This window comes from Podarcis muralis, chromosome 13 (genome assembly GCF_964188315.1).
Source record: "Podarcis muralis chromosome 13, rPodMur119.hap1.1, whole genome shotgun sequence".
Lineage (NCBI taxonomy): Eukaryota > Metazoa > Chordata > Lepidosauria > Squamata > Lacertidae > Podarcis > Podarcis muralis.
This window is the reverse complement of record NC_135667.1, coordinates 9,874,095-9,892,186: the sequence shown is the minus strand read 5'-3', so window position 1 is coordinate 9,892,186 and position 18,092 is coordinate 9,874,095. Positions and strand designations below refer to the sequence as shown.

The window sequence follows — 18,092 nt, the reverse complement described above, 5'->3', positions numbered from 1 at the left end:
CTCATTTTGACTCAAGAAACTCACCATTTTATAGTTCAAATCAGGAAAAATACATGCATTAAATGAACAAAAGGACAAAGATTCACAAAATGTTTAGGGGTATGCGTATCTCTGCATCCCCCCAGAAAAAAAGCACTGCTTTAAGGACTTCTTCTAAATCTACCCTCCCAGTTAACATGAGGTTTGAAGATGCACTTCACAGAATCATACACAAGATGGCAGCAAAAGATAGTGAAAGAGAAAAATATTGCAAGAACTGTTGAGTAAGAAGTTCCTAGTCATCTGGGCCTATACTGGATTTGAGGATTTGGCTCTGTATTATCACTTTCTCTCTCTCCTGCCAGACAAATCTTTCCATTCCAATCATCCTAGTTATAAGGAATCATTATCTTGTTACTTCAGTTTAGCAGAGTTCAGGTGATGCCCTGTACTCAAAGGTTTCTGGACTGCATCTTACTCACTGGCTTGTCATTTAGTCCACGGCCTGGAAGCAGCTGGTGTGGAGAAGCAGCACCTCAGGAACATGTTCGCACTAAATGATAGTTTGGTTTAAGCTATGGTTTAATGTGTCATGCGAACTATGCCACACACTGCCACAGTGCGATTTTTGTTTAACTCAGTAGGGCTCAAATGACAGAAAGAGAATCCTGGATTAAGGTAATACTTAGCCTGCTGAGGTTAGTTAACACAGAAGTTTTAGGATAGGCTATTTATTTGTCATTTCCAGGACAGATCACAAGGAGTGATCTCCAAAAGAACAATACTCCAATAGGTTCTCCAAGATGGCCTTCATGAGTTTAAAGACACAGGAGAAGGATCTCACCCCAAAGCTCATCAAGGCAGGCCCTCTTCTCCACTTATCACCGAGAGTTAAGATACATGAAATGTAAGAACAGAGTTTTATTGAAAATCATAGAAAGTGAAGGCGATGGCCATATGTTTCAGGGAACATTCCCATCCCTACTGCCACCACGGAACTTATTCAGAGTCTGTGATGTGTGGTGTGATGCCTGTTCAGTGGAATGATGGGTTTTCAGCAAACAAGACAAATCCAGGACCTACAAGAAGGAAATAAAAAAGTGAAGAGTTTTTAACATGGAGGTTGCAAGAAATTGAGGACTTATATTGTATACCAAACACACTGTGTTGCAAATGAAACACACATACAAGTCAAATACTATCAGTCTCAACGTCAAACTGGAATTTAAAATGATTGGTAGCCACTAAACTCAGCCACATGTTAATCTTCTCTTTGGTGAAAAGCCCACCCAATGCTCAGATTCATAATGACTTATCGCCTTTTCAGTCAGTGCACAGGAACAGGGCTTTACAATCAAGAGTATAAAACTAAAGTTATGCCCGAAGTCCACACTTTATTTACTTATTTATTTATTTATTGGTAACACAAATAGTGTACCTTCACAAATATGGACTTCTAACATTGGTTCAAGCTGTGAACCAATCAAGCTGTGACTTCACTGACTCAAGACAAATTCAAGACAATATTCCAGGGGATTCTCTAAGATGTTCACAAGCTGAAAAGACACAGGAGGAGAGGATCTCACTCCAGGCCCTACTAAAGCAGACCCTCTTCTCCACCCATCTTTGAGACTCTCCGACCTTATTTGTATAATGAGGTTCAGCTGTAAGAAGTCATGATAGGAATGAAAACTATACCAAAGTAGTAGATAATACTCAGGCCACTTCTAAGCATTTTTTCTAGCCTACACTAGTACACAATTTCTAAGAGCTAAGTCTTGAATCTTACCTGGGAAATCTACCACCTACATAAGAGATGAATGTAAGGATGGCATCAGCCAATATTTTGACTACCAAGTCTTCCCTTCTAAAATCATATACCCCGACCAGGTATACATACCTCCTAGTCTTCTGTATCAGCCCACAAAGTTGATGACTACAAGATGCAGGATAGTGCTGGCAAAGAGGAAGTCAGCAAAGGCTCGCTCTGGTGAGATCCCCTGAAATTCTCCTTTGTTCTGTGGGTTGATCTGGATCCTCAAACAAACTTGAGAGGGAGAGAGAAGAAAAACCAAACTGTAATGGATTGTCGGAAGAAAATACAGCACATCACACTAAACAGTGGATCAAGCTTTAAAGAACGACCATAACCTCATACTCCAATTTAAGAACTACAGAGTGAGTCTGTGGATCCTTGCCACCAGTTATCTATTTTGGCAAGAACCTTTGCCCTTTTGAGTTTAGAAAATAAATCTCCCAGACCTGCTTTTATAGTAGGAACAGTCATCACACATCACTCCACCCTCTGGGCTCTGACATGTTTGCTTGGCAGTCAGGCAGGCCCTGTACTTTGTAAAGCACAACAGTGCTCTGACATCCAGGTATTGCATTTTTGGATATCTAAGATGGCAGCTTCTTCCTGCACAATGCTGATACTTCAATCACCAGTCAGAAATACATCCAGGGGAGGCAAGTGATGGGTAGTAGCATTCACACCAGGTGCCCAGCACTCACTCTGCAGCAAGGCCAGGTAGGTGCCTTGGGGGCATGGGAATGAGCCCTTCTGGGCCCACTGGCAGGTGTGCTGACCCCCAACGCTAGTCCTGGGGCTGAGTCACAACCATGACCATGGGGTAAGAGGCCCCAAATAGGGCGGCTTACTGGTCAGAATGAGATGCTTAAAAGGAGAGATAGGGACTATCTCTCTTTCAAATCAGAACCAGTGAAGGTGCCGAAGGTCCTGTGTGAGTGTCTGGAGGTGGTTGGAGGATGGATGGCGGCAAGACAGAAGTACTGTTTTGAGGGGACAGGAGGTGCGCGGGTGTGGAGGACTCCCTGGTCGTGAATGGGGTAACTGTGCCCCTGAAGGACCAGGTGTGCAGCCTGGGAGTCATTTTGGACTCACAGCTGTCCATGGAGGCGCAGCTCAATTCTGTGTCCAGGGCAGCTGCTTACCAGCTCCATCTGGTACACAGGCTGAGACCCTATCTGCCCACGGACTGCCTCGCCAGAGTGGAGCATGCTCTGGTTATCTCTCGCTTGGACTACTGCAATGCGCTCTATGTGGGGCTACCTTTGAAGGTGACCCAGAAACTACGGCAGCCAGACTGGTGACTGGGAGTGGCCGCCAAGACCATATAACACTGGTCCTGAAAGACTTACATTGGCTCCCAGTACATTTCTGAGCACAATTCAAAGTGTTGGTGCTGACCTTTAAAGCCCTAAACGGCCTCGGTCCAGTATACCTGAAGGAACGTCTCCACCCCCATCGTTCTGCCCGGACACTGAGGGCCTTCTGGCAGTTCCCTTGCTGTGAGAAGCCAAGTTAAAGGGATCCAGGCAGACGGCCTTCTCGGTAGTGGTGCCCGCCCTGTGGAACGCCCTCCCACCAGATGTCAAAGAGAACAACTACTACCAGACTTTTAGAAGACATCTGAAGGCAGCCCTGTTTAGGGAAGCTTTTAATGTTTGATGCATTACTGTATTTTAATATTTTGTTGGAAGACGCCCAGAGTGGCTGGGGAAGCCCAGCCAGATGGGTGGGGTATAAATAATAAATTATTATTATTATTATTATTATTATTATTATTATTATTATTATTATTATTATTACTACTACTACTACTACTACTCCTCCTGCAGATGCTGTACGAGTCCCTAAAGCAACTGCTTATATTGGCAGGGGCTGATGGGAATTGTAGTCCTGCTTGAAGGAAGCCCCAGGGGAGCGCAGAGGTGGGAGTCACTAGCATAGCCCCCACTCCCCTCCCACGCACACTCCGCAGTTGCCATGGCAATTGTCATAACCCCGCCCTGTCTCCATTATCTGAACCTTCGCGCCCCCCACCATCCCTAAAGGCTAAGTTTCTACGTCACCACATGGAACCCCCGCGACGTTGCCATGTGAACATCCCCCCTCCCTCACGGAAAGACCGTTGGTAGGCTGACCCGGCGACCGTTGCACACGCCCCCCCCCCCTTTAATTTAAAAAGCAACGGCTTCGCGTTCGAAGCTGCCAAGTCAAGGCGCGTCCTCACCGCCCAGGATGAAGCTCCCCACGGCGGAGATGAACCCCGACAGGAAGGAGTTGAAAGGGAAGGTGCCGACGCCGAGGCAGTAGCCGAACTGCAGCGCTCCCGTGAGCATGACGTAGAGCAGGTAGGCGTCCAGCACCTTCAGGCGGCTCGGCGTTCCGCTGCTGTACTCGGCTAGGAAACGCCGCACTACCGAGCCCACCGAGCTCGCTCCGGCCCCGGACGACCCAGAAGCTGCGCCTGACATAGCGACGGAGAGGGTTTCACACAACTTGAATTAAAGAAAAAATAAAAATGAGGTGGCCGGAAGCGGGTAAACGCTTCCCGTGTCAGTATGGGGCAAGGCGCATGCGCAGAGACGGTATAGTTCCCCACTACGCATGCGTGTTGTGCATTTCGGTTGCTGAAAGGGCAATTCTAGAATGGGCTGATTCGTGCGCATGCGTTGTGCAAGAGGGCAGCGCAGGCGCACAATCGGATTAGAAACTATCACGGACCTTTTCCTGGTAGGGGCTTTCTATTGCGCATGTGTAGTACACTCATCCTTACACATAAGCTTTTGGTTCAAGGGAGAAGTTAAAAGAAAACACGTCTTAAATTTAAAAAAATGAAAAGAGCAAAACTAGCAGCAGTAGTATGCTGTTAAGGGTCTATTAATCTGCGCTGCAGGCATCCGATTTAAGGAGAGAATTCAATGCGCATGCGTTTGTTCAACTGGCAGTTACGAGAAGGTGTCATATAGGTTACATATAGGTTCTGATTGCGCATGCGGAATCAGAACTCCCTGTTTCCAGCCTCACGGTAACGAAAGTAAACAGTCTTGGCTTTGCAAGCTGCAGCTTGAAAGGAAGGCGCTTTGCACATCATTATAGCTTCCCATTCCATAGCATGCCGCTTTCCACCCCATAATTATACCCTCAAACGCCCCATGCTACTAACAGCATAGGCTACCTAATACAATTACAAATGCCCTATGCGGTCGTTTCAAAATTACCTTAGAATTCGTGGTGGATGGAAGTAGCAGCCCTTAACTGAAAAAGAGGCAATGCCCCTCTGCTTGTGTTCAGAAACTCTCCCGGCCAACAACCCTGAGAACCATTTTTTAATGATGAGCGGGGAAAGAATAGTGGACATTTAATAAAGGCAGAATACAGTAATTTGCTAATGTCGCATCATAAGGGACGAAATAAAAAAAAATGATTTCAGTAAACGAATGCATGCAAGAAAGCATTAGCGTTGACACCGAAAACTAGTCCGGGGTGCAGGATCGTAGATTGCCCTTTTTCCTCCTAACTGGGACCCACACTACGAACGCTTTCCCCTCCCAACACTTGCAAGTTCTCTTTTCGGTATTGCACAGAAAAAACTCTCCATTATTTCCCCCTTTTTCTAATCCTGCCCCTCCTCGCTGCAGCCATCAATCACCCCCGCTAGACTCCTCCCCTCTTTATGATGCCTCCGCCCACATCAGGGGGGAAAGAGCCCGCCCTCTTGTTCTCTCTCTCACTCCAATCTACCCGGCAAGCGGAGGGAGTCCAGGGAGGGCTGCTGCGCTCTCTTTTGGAGAATCCCTCCCGCCCCCCTTATATAACCCAGCAGGAAGATTATACAACTGGCCTCACCCACACCTCCCCGCCAACCCCAAGCCATTCATAAAATATGAACCACGCCCCCAAGTTCTAGTTCCACCCCTTCCTTACGCACGCCTTTCCTCACCAGCTGTTGTGATGTTTTCCTTCTTGGGAAGTAATGGAGGAAGACCTTGAGCAGTCGTGAGTTCACTGTGGGATATTTCCGGGTCGCGGAGCCACTCAGTCATAGATTAATTTAATTTTGCTGCTTTAATACAGATCCTGGTTCTGGAGGGAAGGGGAGAGGGGATTAAGGTTTGAAACGGGGTGGTTGTTAATGTAGGCCCTACAGTGTATGGAGTTGTGCATTTCACTCGCTCCTACAGGTGGTTTCGGGTCCGATGTGCTTTGTTGTGGGGGTTGTTGGCTAAGCACTCTTTTGGCTCAGCACTTGGAAGGAGTTAAAGAGACCTGCTGATGGAAGCGTTGCTCTGGATTCTGCTGAGGGGGAAGGTGTTATGATCTGTCACCAAGATACCGTCCTTAGAAAGGGATGAGGCAGGCTGGGTTTGCAAAGAAGCTGACAGGGGAAGAAGGAAGAAAAGGCAGGCCAGAATCTATATAGCCTTAAACCTTAAGCCTAAGGTTTTCTTGGCTAAACCTGCCTTTCCTCCTAAGGCAAATGGGTGCTCAGGAGAAAGTTAGGTGTGGTGGGCAGGCAAAAGACCCTCCCAATGGTAAGGGAGGAAGGATTTAACAGGGGAAGATACTGAGGGAATCAGGCCTGTGAGATGAAATTATAGCCTGCAAGCCAAAGGGAAGTATGTGAAAAGAAGGAGGGGGATTAATTTCCAGGAGTTCATAAATTAACTTTCCCAGCAAACCATAATTAAACTATGAAGCTCGCTTCCACAGGAGGCAGAGATGACCACCAACTTAAATGGCTTTTAAAGAGCATTAGACAAATTTGTGGAGGAGAGGGCTATCAAAGGCTACTAAGCATAATGGCTTTGCTCTGCTTCCACAGAAATGCCAGTTGCTGTAAAACAAAAGAGGGGAGAATCCTCTTGCTCTTGGGCCTTCTTGTGGGTTTCCTACAAGCATCCGCTTGGCCAGTGTGAGAACAGGATGCTGGACAAGATGGGGCATTGGCCTGATCTTACATTCATATGAATTGAAAGGCAGAATATCAATCTACCCCATGCCCCATGAACTGTTTTCTGCACTAGAGTGTCTAGCTGGAATGTGTGAAGTCCAGACTGCATGTGAGCATGAATACAGTGCCCTCTCTGCTAGTTAAGCATAACATCCCTCCCTCCCACATAGAACTAAGTAACAAGGCTTGCAGCATTTTATGCAGAGTTTCAAGGTCTTGGCAAGAGACAGACTGCTATTCATAATTCCAGAGGCAGTGATGATTAAGTTCTAAATGAGAGGTGCTGGAATTCAGAGTTAGTATGAAAACAGATCTCTCTCTCTCTTCCAATCCTAGCTGGTGGGGTGGGACTATTCAGTGGTGAAGTGGGGTGGGGGGAGAAATCCTCTGCATGTGCTCAGAGTTTCTTGCATCTTTACATAGTCTGGGGTTAGGTGCTGGGTTCTTGAACTGATTTTGAAGGGGAGCAGTTGCCCAGGCAACAAGAGAGGCAAACACCTCTGAACTCCAGATGCTGAAGAAATATCCTTTGTGCCCAGATACAATTATTAGCTGTGGTGCTATCGGAAGGAAGCAGACTTGCCCGGTTTAAGGAAAGACTTTGGAATGGCTACTAGTTTTACTTGGCCCTGCAATTAAACCCTTTCAGAATGTCTCTCGCTGTGTAGGTCTGTGCTGTCTCTAATTCAAGGTACCAGGTGGTTGTGAGTTGGAAGTGATTCAGCAGAAAAGGAGAGTGACTAGGCAATTTGTCTAGCTGTCCTTATCATTGCATCATAACAGTAGAGCCTTGTTCTCCCAAGCTTCCCCTCCACCCTGGACAAGGAAGGCAGCCAATGTCTTTTCAATGTAACCATTTTCCATTCCCACAAAGACTCTGCAGGGGGTGTGAGTGGTGCTGTTTGGCAACTGACCCAGTGCTTGCGATGACTCTAAATGTGCTGATGTGTGCTATATGTTAGTTACAGTGTTGTTATCAACTTCCTTGGCTGAAGTTTGGAAAGGGAGGACCCTTACCTCTCCACTGCTTCTTTGCAAACTAAGCTCTCATAACTAGAACTTTGATAGTGGGGTTTATGTGGAAATGCAGGGGGCAGGAGATGAAATGGCAGAAACTTAAATGCGAGTCCAGTAGTTTAATCTCTCTCCCCCCCCCCCCCGCTCCGTCCACTGCAAACTGTTAAGAGAGGGAGGCAGGCAGGCAGGCACTGAAAACTGCCTATCTGATCACATGACTCTGGCTATAGGGGACCCTGTCACTCACAGGATCACGGAACGGACTCTGATACCACCATAAGGATAAAGTTCAGCGTTTATACAACATATTGGAAGTTTCATTGCATGTTGGAATAGAGGAAGCTGCCTCATGCTGAGTCAGTCCATCTAGTGCAGTACAGGCATACCTCGGAAGTCAAACACCTTGCAAGTCGAATGTTTAGGCTCCTGAATGCCACAAACCTGGAAGTGAGTGTTCCGGTTTGCGAACGTTCTGTGGAACCCAAACGTCCAACGCCAGTCGAAAGCCATGCCTTGGTTTCTAAACGTTTTGAACGGACTTCCGGAACGGATTCCGTTCGACTTCCGAGGTATGACTATATTGTCTACACTTGACTAGCAGCTACTTTCCAGAATTATATATTATATAGAATTATATATATATAGGTCCCTCTCCCTGGGACCTTCTGCATGCAAAGCAGGTGCTCTACCACTGAGTTAAAGACCTTCCCCCAAAATTTGATGATGGTGTACACATTATTCCTTACAACAGTCCCACAAGCTTGGCCGGTATTATCTAATCGTGTTTTTATTCTAGAGTGTCAGGCTAGGACCAGGGAGACCCAGGTTTAATCCACACTCTGCTGTGACCGTCATGGGCTGCCGTTCCCTAAGTGAAACAAAAAGATGAAAGTGGCTAGTCTTCAGGCTGTGGTGAAAACTGTGCATGCTTCAAAACTGAAAAGCACTGCTAGGATATTGGCAGGTTTTCAGCGATTTCAAGGATAGGTGTGCCAGTATCCTGCAGAACCTGTATTATCACCCTTGCAGTGAGAAAGAGAGGCTAAGAGAGAAGGTATTGCCTTTGGGCCACTAAGTGAGTTCAGGGCTGATTTTACTTAGGGATTTCCCAGCCCATTAATAAGCGTATTTACTTAGGTATTAACTCACTTTGCCCTTAATGGTTGCCCTAGGTTCAGAATGTAGGGTGGCAGCCTTGTGGAATCACAGAATTGTAGAGTTGGAAAGAGACCCCAAGGCTCATCTAGTCCAACCCCCTGCAATGCAGGAATCTCAACTAAAGCATCCAGGACAGAAGGCTATCTAACCTCTGCTTTGAAACTTCCATGTGGCCGCCCTTTCTGTTCATTTTCAGTATTTGTGTGTGGAGTTATTTGCATTGCATCAGCTCTCACTTTCGGGAAGTGAAAGCTTTGCATTTTGCTGAGAAAAACAAGGTGGCCCATCAGGAGTGACGCCTAGAAACATGGTAGCATTTCCTCTGGGTGCTTTTTGGGGAAATTTGAACATATCCCTTCTCTTTGTGCTATAGAGACCCTAGTTATTCAAGGGCTTTTTCCTGCTCTTATCAAGTCACATTCTCCTCCAAAGATCACAGAGTTGCAAAAGCTTGCTATGGGAAGCAGCTGTTTATCACTGACCCCCTCGACGTCTTCCTTTTCCTTCTCCCAACCCCTTTGCTCTCCCTTTCTGCCTGCCTCTGCCCACCCATGTCTCAACAAAACTATATCCCTTCCACAGGACCCAAGGCTGGCTAGGGGGCTGGCTGCCTGCCTGGCGTCCCACCTCCATGTCCCACCTCAAGAACGTGGAAGCTCGGATCCTGCAGTGTAAGTAAAGGAGGGCTTGAGGAGCGTCCTCTTTCTCCTTTGTCCAAAATAGAGATGCTAACCGATATCCTATAAGATCTGTCCAAAGACCCATCTAGTCCAGCATCCTGTTCTCACAGCAGCCAACCTATGGGAAGCCCCGTAAGCAGAACCTGAGCACAACAGCACACTCCCCTCTTGCAATTCCCAGCAACTCCCCTCTGACAGTGGAGGGAGAACAGAGTCATCAGGGTTGGTAGCCACTGATAACCTTGCCCACTAGGAATTTTGTCTGATCCTCTTTTGAAGCTGTCCCGAGTTGGCAGCCGTCGCTACCTCTGGTTGGGAACGATTTAAAAAAAAAAAAGCCATGGCTCCATAATAATCTTAGTTGACAAATAACAATTGGTGGGCGGAGTTTCTGTGGTTTAATTAAGATCCACCAGGAAGTGGAAGGGTTTTGTTTCTTACCTTGAGCATCAGTTTTAGGGTGTCTACACCTGGCACCCCAAGGCTCACTGTGGTTGCCTGCCCAGGGCTTCCCTGGTATTTGTTTTCCCCTGGCCCAGCACTCTTGAGCAAAACCAGGTGGTTGGGCCTAAGGTGCCATTTTTATTTCCCACAAGGCTCCTCGTGTACTTGTTCATGAGTTGTATTAGCAGTCGCACAATAGAACAAACAAGCAAAACAATTTTGAGCCAATTTTAAAAGCGGGTAAAAACACTTCCAAGCAAAAACAACTCAGTATAGATTTACCAGAGTAAAAGAGTTGGGTCTCATAACAATTGCCTAACTGTCAGGGTAAAGAGGTGTGACTTCAGCATACATCGGAAGCTGTGTAATGAAGATCCTAGATGTACCTCTGTGGGGCAGGAGTTCTTCAGCTTATAGGTTACCGCAGAGAGAGCCGTTCCCCACACTTCTGAGCGTGGCTGTCAAGAGAGCCCTCTCTGTCAACGTACAGCGTATAATACCTGGTAGTATTGTGATCCTGAATATGAAGATTTCCCCCCTAGATCTTATTGCTCATAACTAGAGCCACCGCCTGTTTAAAGAAATCTTGGTTGCTTAATCAGGTGAGTTTTAATGGATCAATCAGTTTATACATGCATGCATTTGCACAGCACACAGACAAATGCTTTTTGTAGGAAGAAAAGCTTTCTTTTGTCTAAGCTTCTTGGGTAGAAGAAGCATTTAACCGAGTGGGGTGAGAGAAAGAGGAATGCCTCTTCTAAAATGGATCTCTGCTGTCTGATTGTGATCTGATCTGGTATTTGAAAATTGCCATGGGCACCTTGCTAATTTTTAAGGTGGGACCTGAAGACAACAGCCATCTTTCTGGAAGATTGGCCATGCTGGGTGGGACTGATGATAGTTGGAACCCACAGGTTCCCCTATATCCGGGGTACATCTTTCCCCCCATCAAATCCCTTTCTGCATCCATTAGTGCTAGTGTGCCTCGCAACATCTGACAAAACCTGAGCCCCATGATATGTATTGGGTTTTTTGGGGTCCTGGGTAATAGATGCTCACCTTCCCCTTTCTGTCTCCCATCTTCAGGCCTCCAGAACCGATTTGTGGCCCGATACATCTCCCTCCCAAACCATGCCAAGATCTGGACCGTATCACTGTCTCCGGAACGGGGCAAGGGGCGTACCCCCCTGGTGATGGTGCATGGCTTTGGTGGGGGCATCGGACTCTGGATCCTCAACCTAGACTCGCTAAGCCAACGTCGCCCTCTCCACGCCTTCGACCTCCTGGGGTTTGGCCGCAGTTCCCGGCCCCCCTTTCCCCGGGATGCCCAGGGGGCCGAAGAGGAGTTTGTGAACTCCATTGAGGCCTGGCGTCGGGAGATGGGCATCCCCAGCATGATCTTGCTTGGCCATAGTCTTGGTGGCTTCCTGGCAGCCTCCTACAGCTTGCAGTATCCAGAGAGGTACGTTTTGTGGCTTTAGGCACGGATGATGGGAATTGGACAGGTAGGTCTTACAGAAGTTCCAGAAAGATCCTAAGGCTAGGACAGCAGAGAGTCTGTAGTATTGTCATAATTTCTAGTGGAATAGACCTGCCAGTAATGCCTGTCTTTCTGCCATTCCCATCTAAGTCAAGCATATAGAATAGATGTTATTAAGAAGCTGGCCTCCTTGGAGGTACTTAATTGGGTACCTAAGTAGGTTAAACATTGGATGGTATAGCCTTTGCTGGTTTGTACACTTGAGAATTTAGGTGTGGGAAATCAGATACTCAACTAAGTATCATAAATGAATGATCCTCGTATATAGTAAGCTAGCATATCAGAGAGAAGATCTTCCTAGCATGCTATTTTTCCAACATGCAGAGTTTTTAGAGTGGGGAATTATTATTTTCTTTAGCAGTCAGCTGGATTTGTGACCAGTGTTAGAAACTGAGATATGAAAACTAGGAGCTAAATGACACCATAAACCTGGGTTATGGGCACAACAATGGAATGTCTAGGTGCTCTTTAAAATAAGAATACAATGCTGAAAATGAATGAACTGCAGCTAAAATTTTGTGCTCATTTTTGGTATGGTCTAGTCCTTCTCCTGCCCAGTCCTCTAATAATCTTAAGAGGGTCTCTTCTCCAGTCTTCAGAGAGTAGCTGAAAGTGGGGAAGCAGAAAAAGGTCCTCCTTTCATTTCATTCTGCAGTTTTAATCTGAAATCTTAGGCGCAGTACTGCACCCAGAGCCCAGAAACGGCTCGTGCTAATGAAATTCCTGGTTGCAAAATGTGCATAGATTAAACAATGGAGATTTTGAACACTGTTTGTGAGTGGCCTCTGTGCGCATGTACCCTGAAGTAAATCCCACTGACTTCAGTGGTGTAGGATTGTAACCTTAGACGGATTTTCATGCCTCTCCTGACCCAGGGTGAAACATCTGATCCTCGTGGACCCCTGGGGCTTCCCCATGCGTCCGTCCGACCCGGCTCAGATCCGCGCCCCTCCAACCTGGGTCAAGGCTGTGGCGACGGTGCTGGGACGGTCCAACCCTCTGGCTGTGCTTCGAGCTGCTGGGCCCTGGGGTGAGTGAAATTGGCAAGAAGATTAAACGGAGGGTGGCAGGAGAATAAGCAGCGGGATGTGCCGGAATTGTCACAATAGTAGAAGTGGCCAAGCTTCTTATCTCTGTTGCTGAAAGTTGCTGAGGCGAGTGGGACCTGCAACAAAAATGTTATAGGTGAAATACTTCTGTCAGGGGTGACAGCCAGCCATACCCACTTTCATGGTACTCCATTGCATTCCGTTCTCCCTGGTTTTCTGGATCCCCCACCCCAATTAGTTAGCATTCTGTTGCCACCGTACATTCTCAGTCCTCTTTGGGCTATTTTACTCTGCCTTTGATTATTTCTATTTTTCCTTAAAACATTTTTTTTTTTTGTACTTTTGTAAATCTCAGGGTTTCCCCAAGCCTGTTGATAGCATGCATTTTGGCTACCTAAGTATCCATGCTCAAAGAATTCTGTTTTCTGGTATTTAAAAAAAGTGGATTCCCTTCCTGGAATACTTCATGCATCTGATGTGGATTATCCATCACAAAAGCTTAAGCCATAGCACAATTATTGATCTTTAAGGTGCCACAAGACTCTCTTGTTCTGAGTTGTTTCTACCTCTCTTCCAGAATATTCCCAAATTGGGTGACCCTAATATCTAATATTTAAACAAGTGGGAGAAAAGCTCTTTTCACTTTCTCCATTCCATGCAAACCTTCCTTTACTTATCTCCCCCCCCCCCCCTTAACAAGCAAACAATCCCAGAAGACCAGTTCCATAGATATTGGGGGGGACGCAATCCCAAGGCCATATGGGTAGGTTGAGATTGCATGGATGACGAAAACATTTGCCCTAGGACTTTATTCCAGGACACCTAGTCCCATATCTCACACGCTTGCGGGATGACCTCAAATGAGGCATCACCCACTTCCCTTAGCACTTCCATCTGTAAAATGGGCAGAGCTGTGTTTGGAGATAAACACAGAGAGAGAGCAGTTCTCACAGGAATCACTTGGGATGGCAGTTCTTTTGGAGATGTAAACAATGATGTTTTGAGATCTACAGTCCTGCTGATGGACCCTTGGCAAAGAGGAAGGCTGCTACCCAACTTGAAAAGAGAAATTCATTCATCGCTATGTTTTTATTTTTTATTGGAAGCTCAAGGAAAAGTTTGATGAGAACCTACTGACTGCATCCTCCACCCTTTCCTCCAGGGCCTGGGCTAGTGCAGCGCTTCCGTCCAGACTTCAAGCAGAAGTTTGCCGATTTCTTTGATGACGATACCATCTCGGAGTACATCTACCACTGCAATGCCCAGACACCCAGGTGAGGGCCTTCACTATTTCATGTCCGCTGTCAGAGGCAGAATGCCTCGGAATACCAGCTGCTATGGGGAATGTGCTGCAGTCCATGTTCCTGTAATTAACTCTACTGCGTTTCCATCCATGCACTCCCTCATTGCAGTGGCGAGGCCGGGTTCAAGGCCATGTCGGAGGCGTTTGGTTGGGCCCGGCGCCCCATGTTGGAACGCATCCACCTGGTGCGTCGCGACTTGCCGATCACTCTCATTTACGGTGCCAATTCCTGGATTGATACCAGCACCGGGGAGAAGGTCAAGATCTTGCGGCCAGGGAGCTACGTCTGCGACATGGTAGGAACTTTGGCATGTAGAGATGGGGAGCATAGCATGATCGTAGCTGTCATTGCATTGGATGTTCCCAGTGTGGGAATGGAGGCCTAAGTGGAGAATCCTGTAGCCCAGCAGTTTTCAACCTGTAGTTCTCCATGATGTTGGACTACAACTCCCATCATCCCTGAGCTCTGGCCTTCCTAGCTAGGGGTGATGGGAGTTGTAGTTCAACAACATCTGGGGACCCACAAGTTGAGAAAGGCTGCAGTCTAGCCTAAAATCCTCAGCATTTTTGCAATTCAGATTTCCCCATCCCTATGACTTAGGGGGAAAACGTGGCCAAATTCTAGTGACAGTCAGGAGCTAAAGAGGACTGAGCATAGAGGGTAGGAGAGTTAGAGTTCCAGTTTTCAACATACGTGCATAGGAGAATGAATCAGTGATACCCTGGCTCTGCCCCCCCCCCCCATAATCAGGCACTGGAATCCTTCTGCATAGTGACTTCTCCCCATTCAGTGACATATGACATTTTAACTTCTTCAGCTGCCCTGAAGACCTTGTGGTCAAAAAGCCAGCTAGAAGCACTTCTGATGTGTAACTCCAAAATGGTTTTGCTCGAGGCATCTCAGTAGAGCACTTTGGTGTGTCAGGGTTGGTTGGGGACTGCAGGGAAGCTGTCCTGTTTCATATCAGTCAGATATGCAGGGCCCTAAGCTCGACTCATGCACAGTGAGGCAGTCCATGAGTGGACCAATAGCAGCATCATAAGGGAAGACCAACGTCACACACAGCAGAGCAGGCCAAAGGCAGTCAGGATTCAAAAGTGCAGAGGTATTCACAGGGGTCAGTAGCACAAGGAAGCCAGTTGCACACAGCTAAGGAGCTGTGTTAAGCAATAAACCCTCAGGGTCTGAGTGCTCATGTAGGCTGAAGGCTCTGACTCAGGTGCAAATGGTTAGCCCAGACTTCAAGCTTTATTGCTTTGAAGGAGACACCTTGTTCTTGAAGAACCTTATTGATGGGGAGGTTGGTTCTTCTGGACCTTTTTAAAAATTTCATATTCTTTATTGAAAATAAGAAGTACAGTCATACCTTGGCTCTCGAACGCCTTGGTACTTGTACGTTTTGGCTCCCGAATGCCCAAAACCTGGAGGTAAGTGTTCCGGTTTTTGAACGTTTTTCGGAAGCCGAATGTCCGATGTGGCTTCTGCTTGAGTGCAGGAAGCTCCTGCAGCCAATCGGAAGCTGCGCCTTGGTTTTTGAATGTTTCGGAAGCCGAACGGACTACGCTCAAGAACCAAGGTACGACTGTAATTACAAGTGCACAAAGTAAGATGATACACAAAGAAGAAAAAGAAAAAGAGACAGCAAAAATAAGAAAGTTTATTATTGTAGTTAACCACACCTTAACCTAAGTCAGTATTTATAAAAATGAATTCCAAATATTGTTAAATTTGTCCATGGCGAGTCCGCGTCTGTACGCAACTTCTACCTCTGGACTTTGAGGGGCATGCTTTGTTGACGGGTGGCTGCCTGAGGCTGGGGCGTATTTCTGTCTCCCCTTCTGATTCTCCCCCTTGCCCTCAGGCTATTCCGGGTGCCTCCCACCACGTCTATGCCGACCAACCCCATGCCTTCAACGCTGCTGTGGCAGAGATCTGCGACTCTGTTGACTGACCGCCCGTGGCCCAGAAGAGCTGGTGCGACGCACACAAGACACACAGTGCACATGCAAGACATCGCTCGTGCGCCCCGAGAAGCGGGGACGCCAGCTCCTCAAGATGGCCGCAAGCTGGTCTTGGAGGATGCTTGCCCCCCTCCCCTCCTTCCCAGATTTGTCCCTGAATCTTCATTCTAACTTAAAGGTTGCAGGCCGCCTGCTTTGGGTTAATCGAAGCTCCAATCATTTTATTTTCCCCTAATTTCATGTGCCTCCTGGTGTGCTTTATCCTCCCTCCCTCCTCCAAGACATTCCTCTTTCTGTGCTGCAACAGGACTGTCCTCCTCTGCTACCTCACCCACCTTTCTGACCCACTTGGCTGTTGCTTCTTCCCATTCATTTTGTTTTTGCAATGCCATCCACAATATTTGCATGCTGGCAAGCTATTATTTTTTTTTTTAATTTCTGTTGCAACCACTGATGTCACACTGTGGTAACATTTGCTTATACCTGCACTCTCTCTCAGGCCAGTGGTTAAATGTGGAGACTGTTTTTCTCCCTGCCAGAGATGCTATTGCTGATCTGGTCAGTCAAGGCTACTTGGTTTATAAAGCTGGAGGGAATATGATTATATTTCCCTTTGGCAGATGCCACTTTTAACCTCACCTAAATCAAGAAGACAGCCAGGATTGGAGGGGAATTGGGATATGTGTTCCTATTGCCCCTTTCTCTTTAAGGTGGCGCCGTTCTGTACCGATATCCACTTGAATGGTCATTGGCTGTGGGAGAGGGCTGTGGCCATGTCTGCTCACCAATGGGAGAGCACGATCAGGGTGTGCACATCAAGGGAGTCTGAGCCCTTCGTGGGCTGCCATGCGATGCTCCAGACACAATGCAAAGACAGCAACTTGAGGCAGTCCTAAATCAGGACAGTATAATGAGTTTGGGAAGCGGGGATGCGGCTAAGACCTCTAGCCACATCAGATGGGATCAAGAAATCGGGGGGGGGGGGGCAGTTGTTGCTTGAGCATGATTTGCTGGCCCTACTACATCCTCTCTGATGCTAGGGGAGAATCAGATCACTAGAACAAGGAAACGATAGGTTGTCCTTCTAAAGGAAGACCTTTTTAGCACTTTTGTGGCAGGGAGGGGATGCTGAAAACAGCCCAGCACCCTCCATCAAACACAGAGCAGGCCAGTATTTGGAGCTGTTTGTATCCCTCGGCCACAACCATTTCTGCAATCTCATGGTATTCACAAATTCTGTTTTTGCCGTTTGTGAATTGGCCTTTTTTTTTTTTTTTGCAGGGGCAGAGGAATTTAATATTTTAAGAAAGCTTGAGAATCCTGACATAACCTCAGAAGTGTTCGGTTTATGTACCGTTGTCCAACTCCGGACGGCAGCAGTCAAAAATTGCCTAGAGAGGGAGGGAGAGAGAGCAAGCACGGTTGGCTTTCACAGCGCAAGGGTTTGGGGAATCGCTCCTGCTCTTCTCTCTCACTTGCCCCACCTAGTGGTGGAAAACAGACAACGAAGGCACCTAGTGGCGCAGGTTGTGTGACCATTTACCCCATGTGATGGGTTCCTGCCTGCAAAAGATGCTCCTTTCTTTCAGACACTTACACGTCCACAATCCCTACTAACTGCCATCTTGGTGGGAGGGCAGGAAAGAACCCCATGTTGCCTGCTTTCCTCTTCCTTTTCTATTTTTGCTGAGATGTTAGCTGTCTCGAACTCGCCCCCAACTCCCCTGCTGCATGAGGCAATGGCTGAGGTGGGGGAGATGCACTTACTGAAAGGGCAAAAATAAAAGAATCTATCCCGTCTCCTTAGGCCCATTGGGAGCTGTGGCCTTCTAGTAGCGCATGCCTGTGTAACCTGCTCGGTGGTGCCATGTTAACGTTATCTGTGGGAGGTTGTTCCTAATCGCCTGCCGGTGCTTTGTATAGAATTCACCTCGGTTTGTACTAAATTTTGTATGTTTAGTAAAGTAAAACAAAAGTGTTGTTTTGAAAGAGGCCGTGTCATTTCTCTGCGTTTCCTCGCACCCCTTTTCTCTACCGTTCCTTCATGCCCCATGTTTTTCTCTGAGGCATGAGCCATTTCCCTCATGGACCGTATGTCCGTGGTGGGCGGGGCTTTAGGCAAAAGTGGGAGGGGCAAAGGATGCAACACTTAGGATTGTGGAGCAGCCTTGCAAAATTCGGAGGTTTGTCAAAGTACAT

At 47.2% G+C, this 18,092-nt stretch overlaps 2 protein-coding genes across 2 annotated transcripts; one reads left to right on the top strand and one right to left on the bottom strand.

The window, feature by feature from the left end:
* Positions 1–885: 885 nt before the first annotated feature.
* On the bottom strand, positions 886–4,333 carry DAD1 (defender against cell death 1). The gene is made up of 3 exons (XM_028702379.2): positions 4,017–4,333; positions 1,880–2,026; positions 886–1,058 (listed from the first exon to the last, which is right to left on the bottom strand). The coding sequence occupies exons 1-2, from the start codon at positions 4,258–4,260 to the stop codon at positions 1,896–1,898; spliced, it is 375 nt and encodes a 124-aa protein (XP_028558212.1). The 5' UTR covers positions 4,261–4,333; the 3' UTR covers positions 886–1,058; positions 1,880–1,895.
* Positions 4,334–5,519: 1,186 nt separating this feature from the next.
* Positions 5,520–17,882, top strand: ABHD4 (abhydrolase domain containing 4, N-acyl phospholipase B). The gene is made up of 7 exons (XM_028702376.2): positions 5,520–5,785; positions 9,498–9,586; positions 11,126–11,501; positions 12,455–12,609; positions 13,791–13,902; positions 14,041–14,227; positions 15,794–17,882. The coding sequence occupies exons 1-7, from the start codon at positions 5,763–5,765 to the stop codon at positions 15,881–15,883; spliced, it is 1,032 nt and encodes a 343-aa protein (XP_028558209.1). The 5' UTR covers positions 5,520–5,762; the 3' UTR covers positions 15,884–17,882.
* Positions 17,883–18,092: the final 210 nt, after the last annotated feature.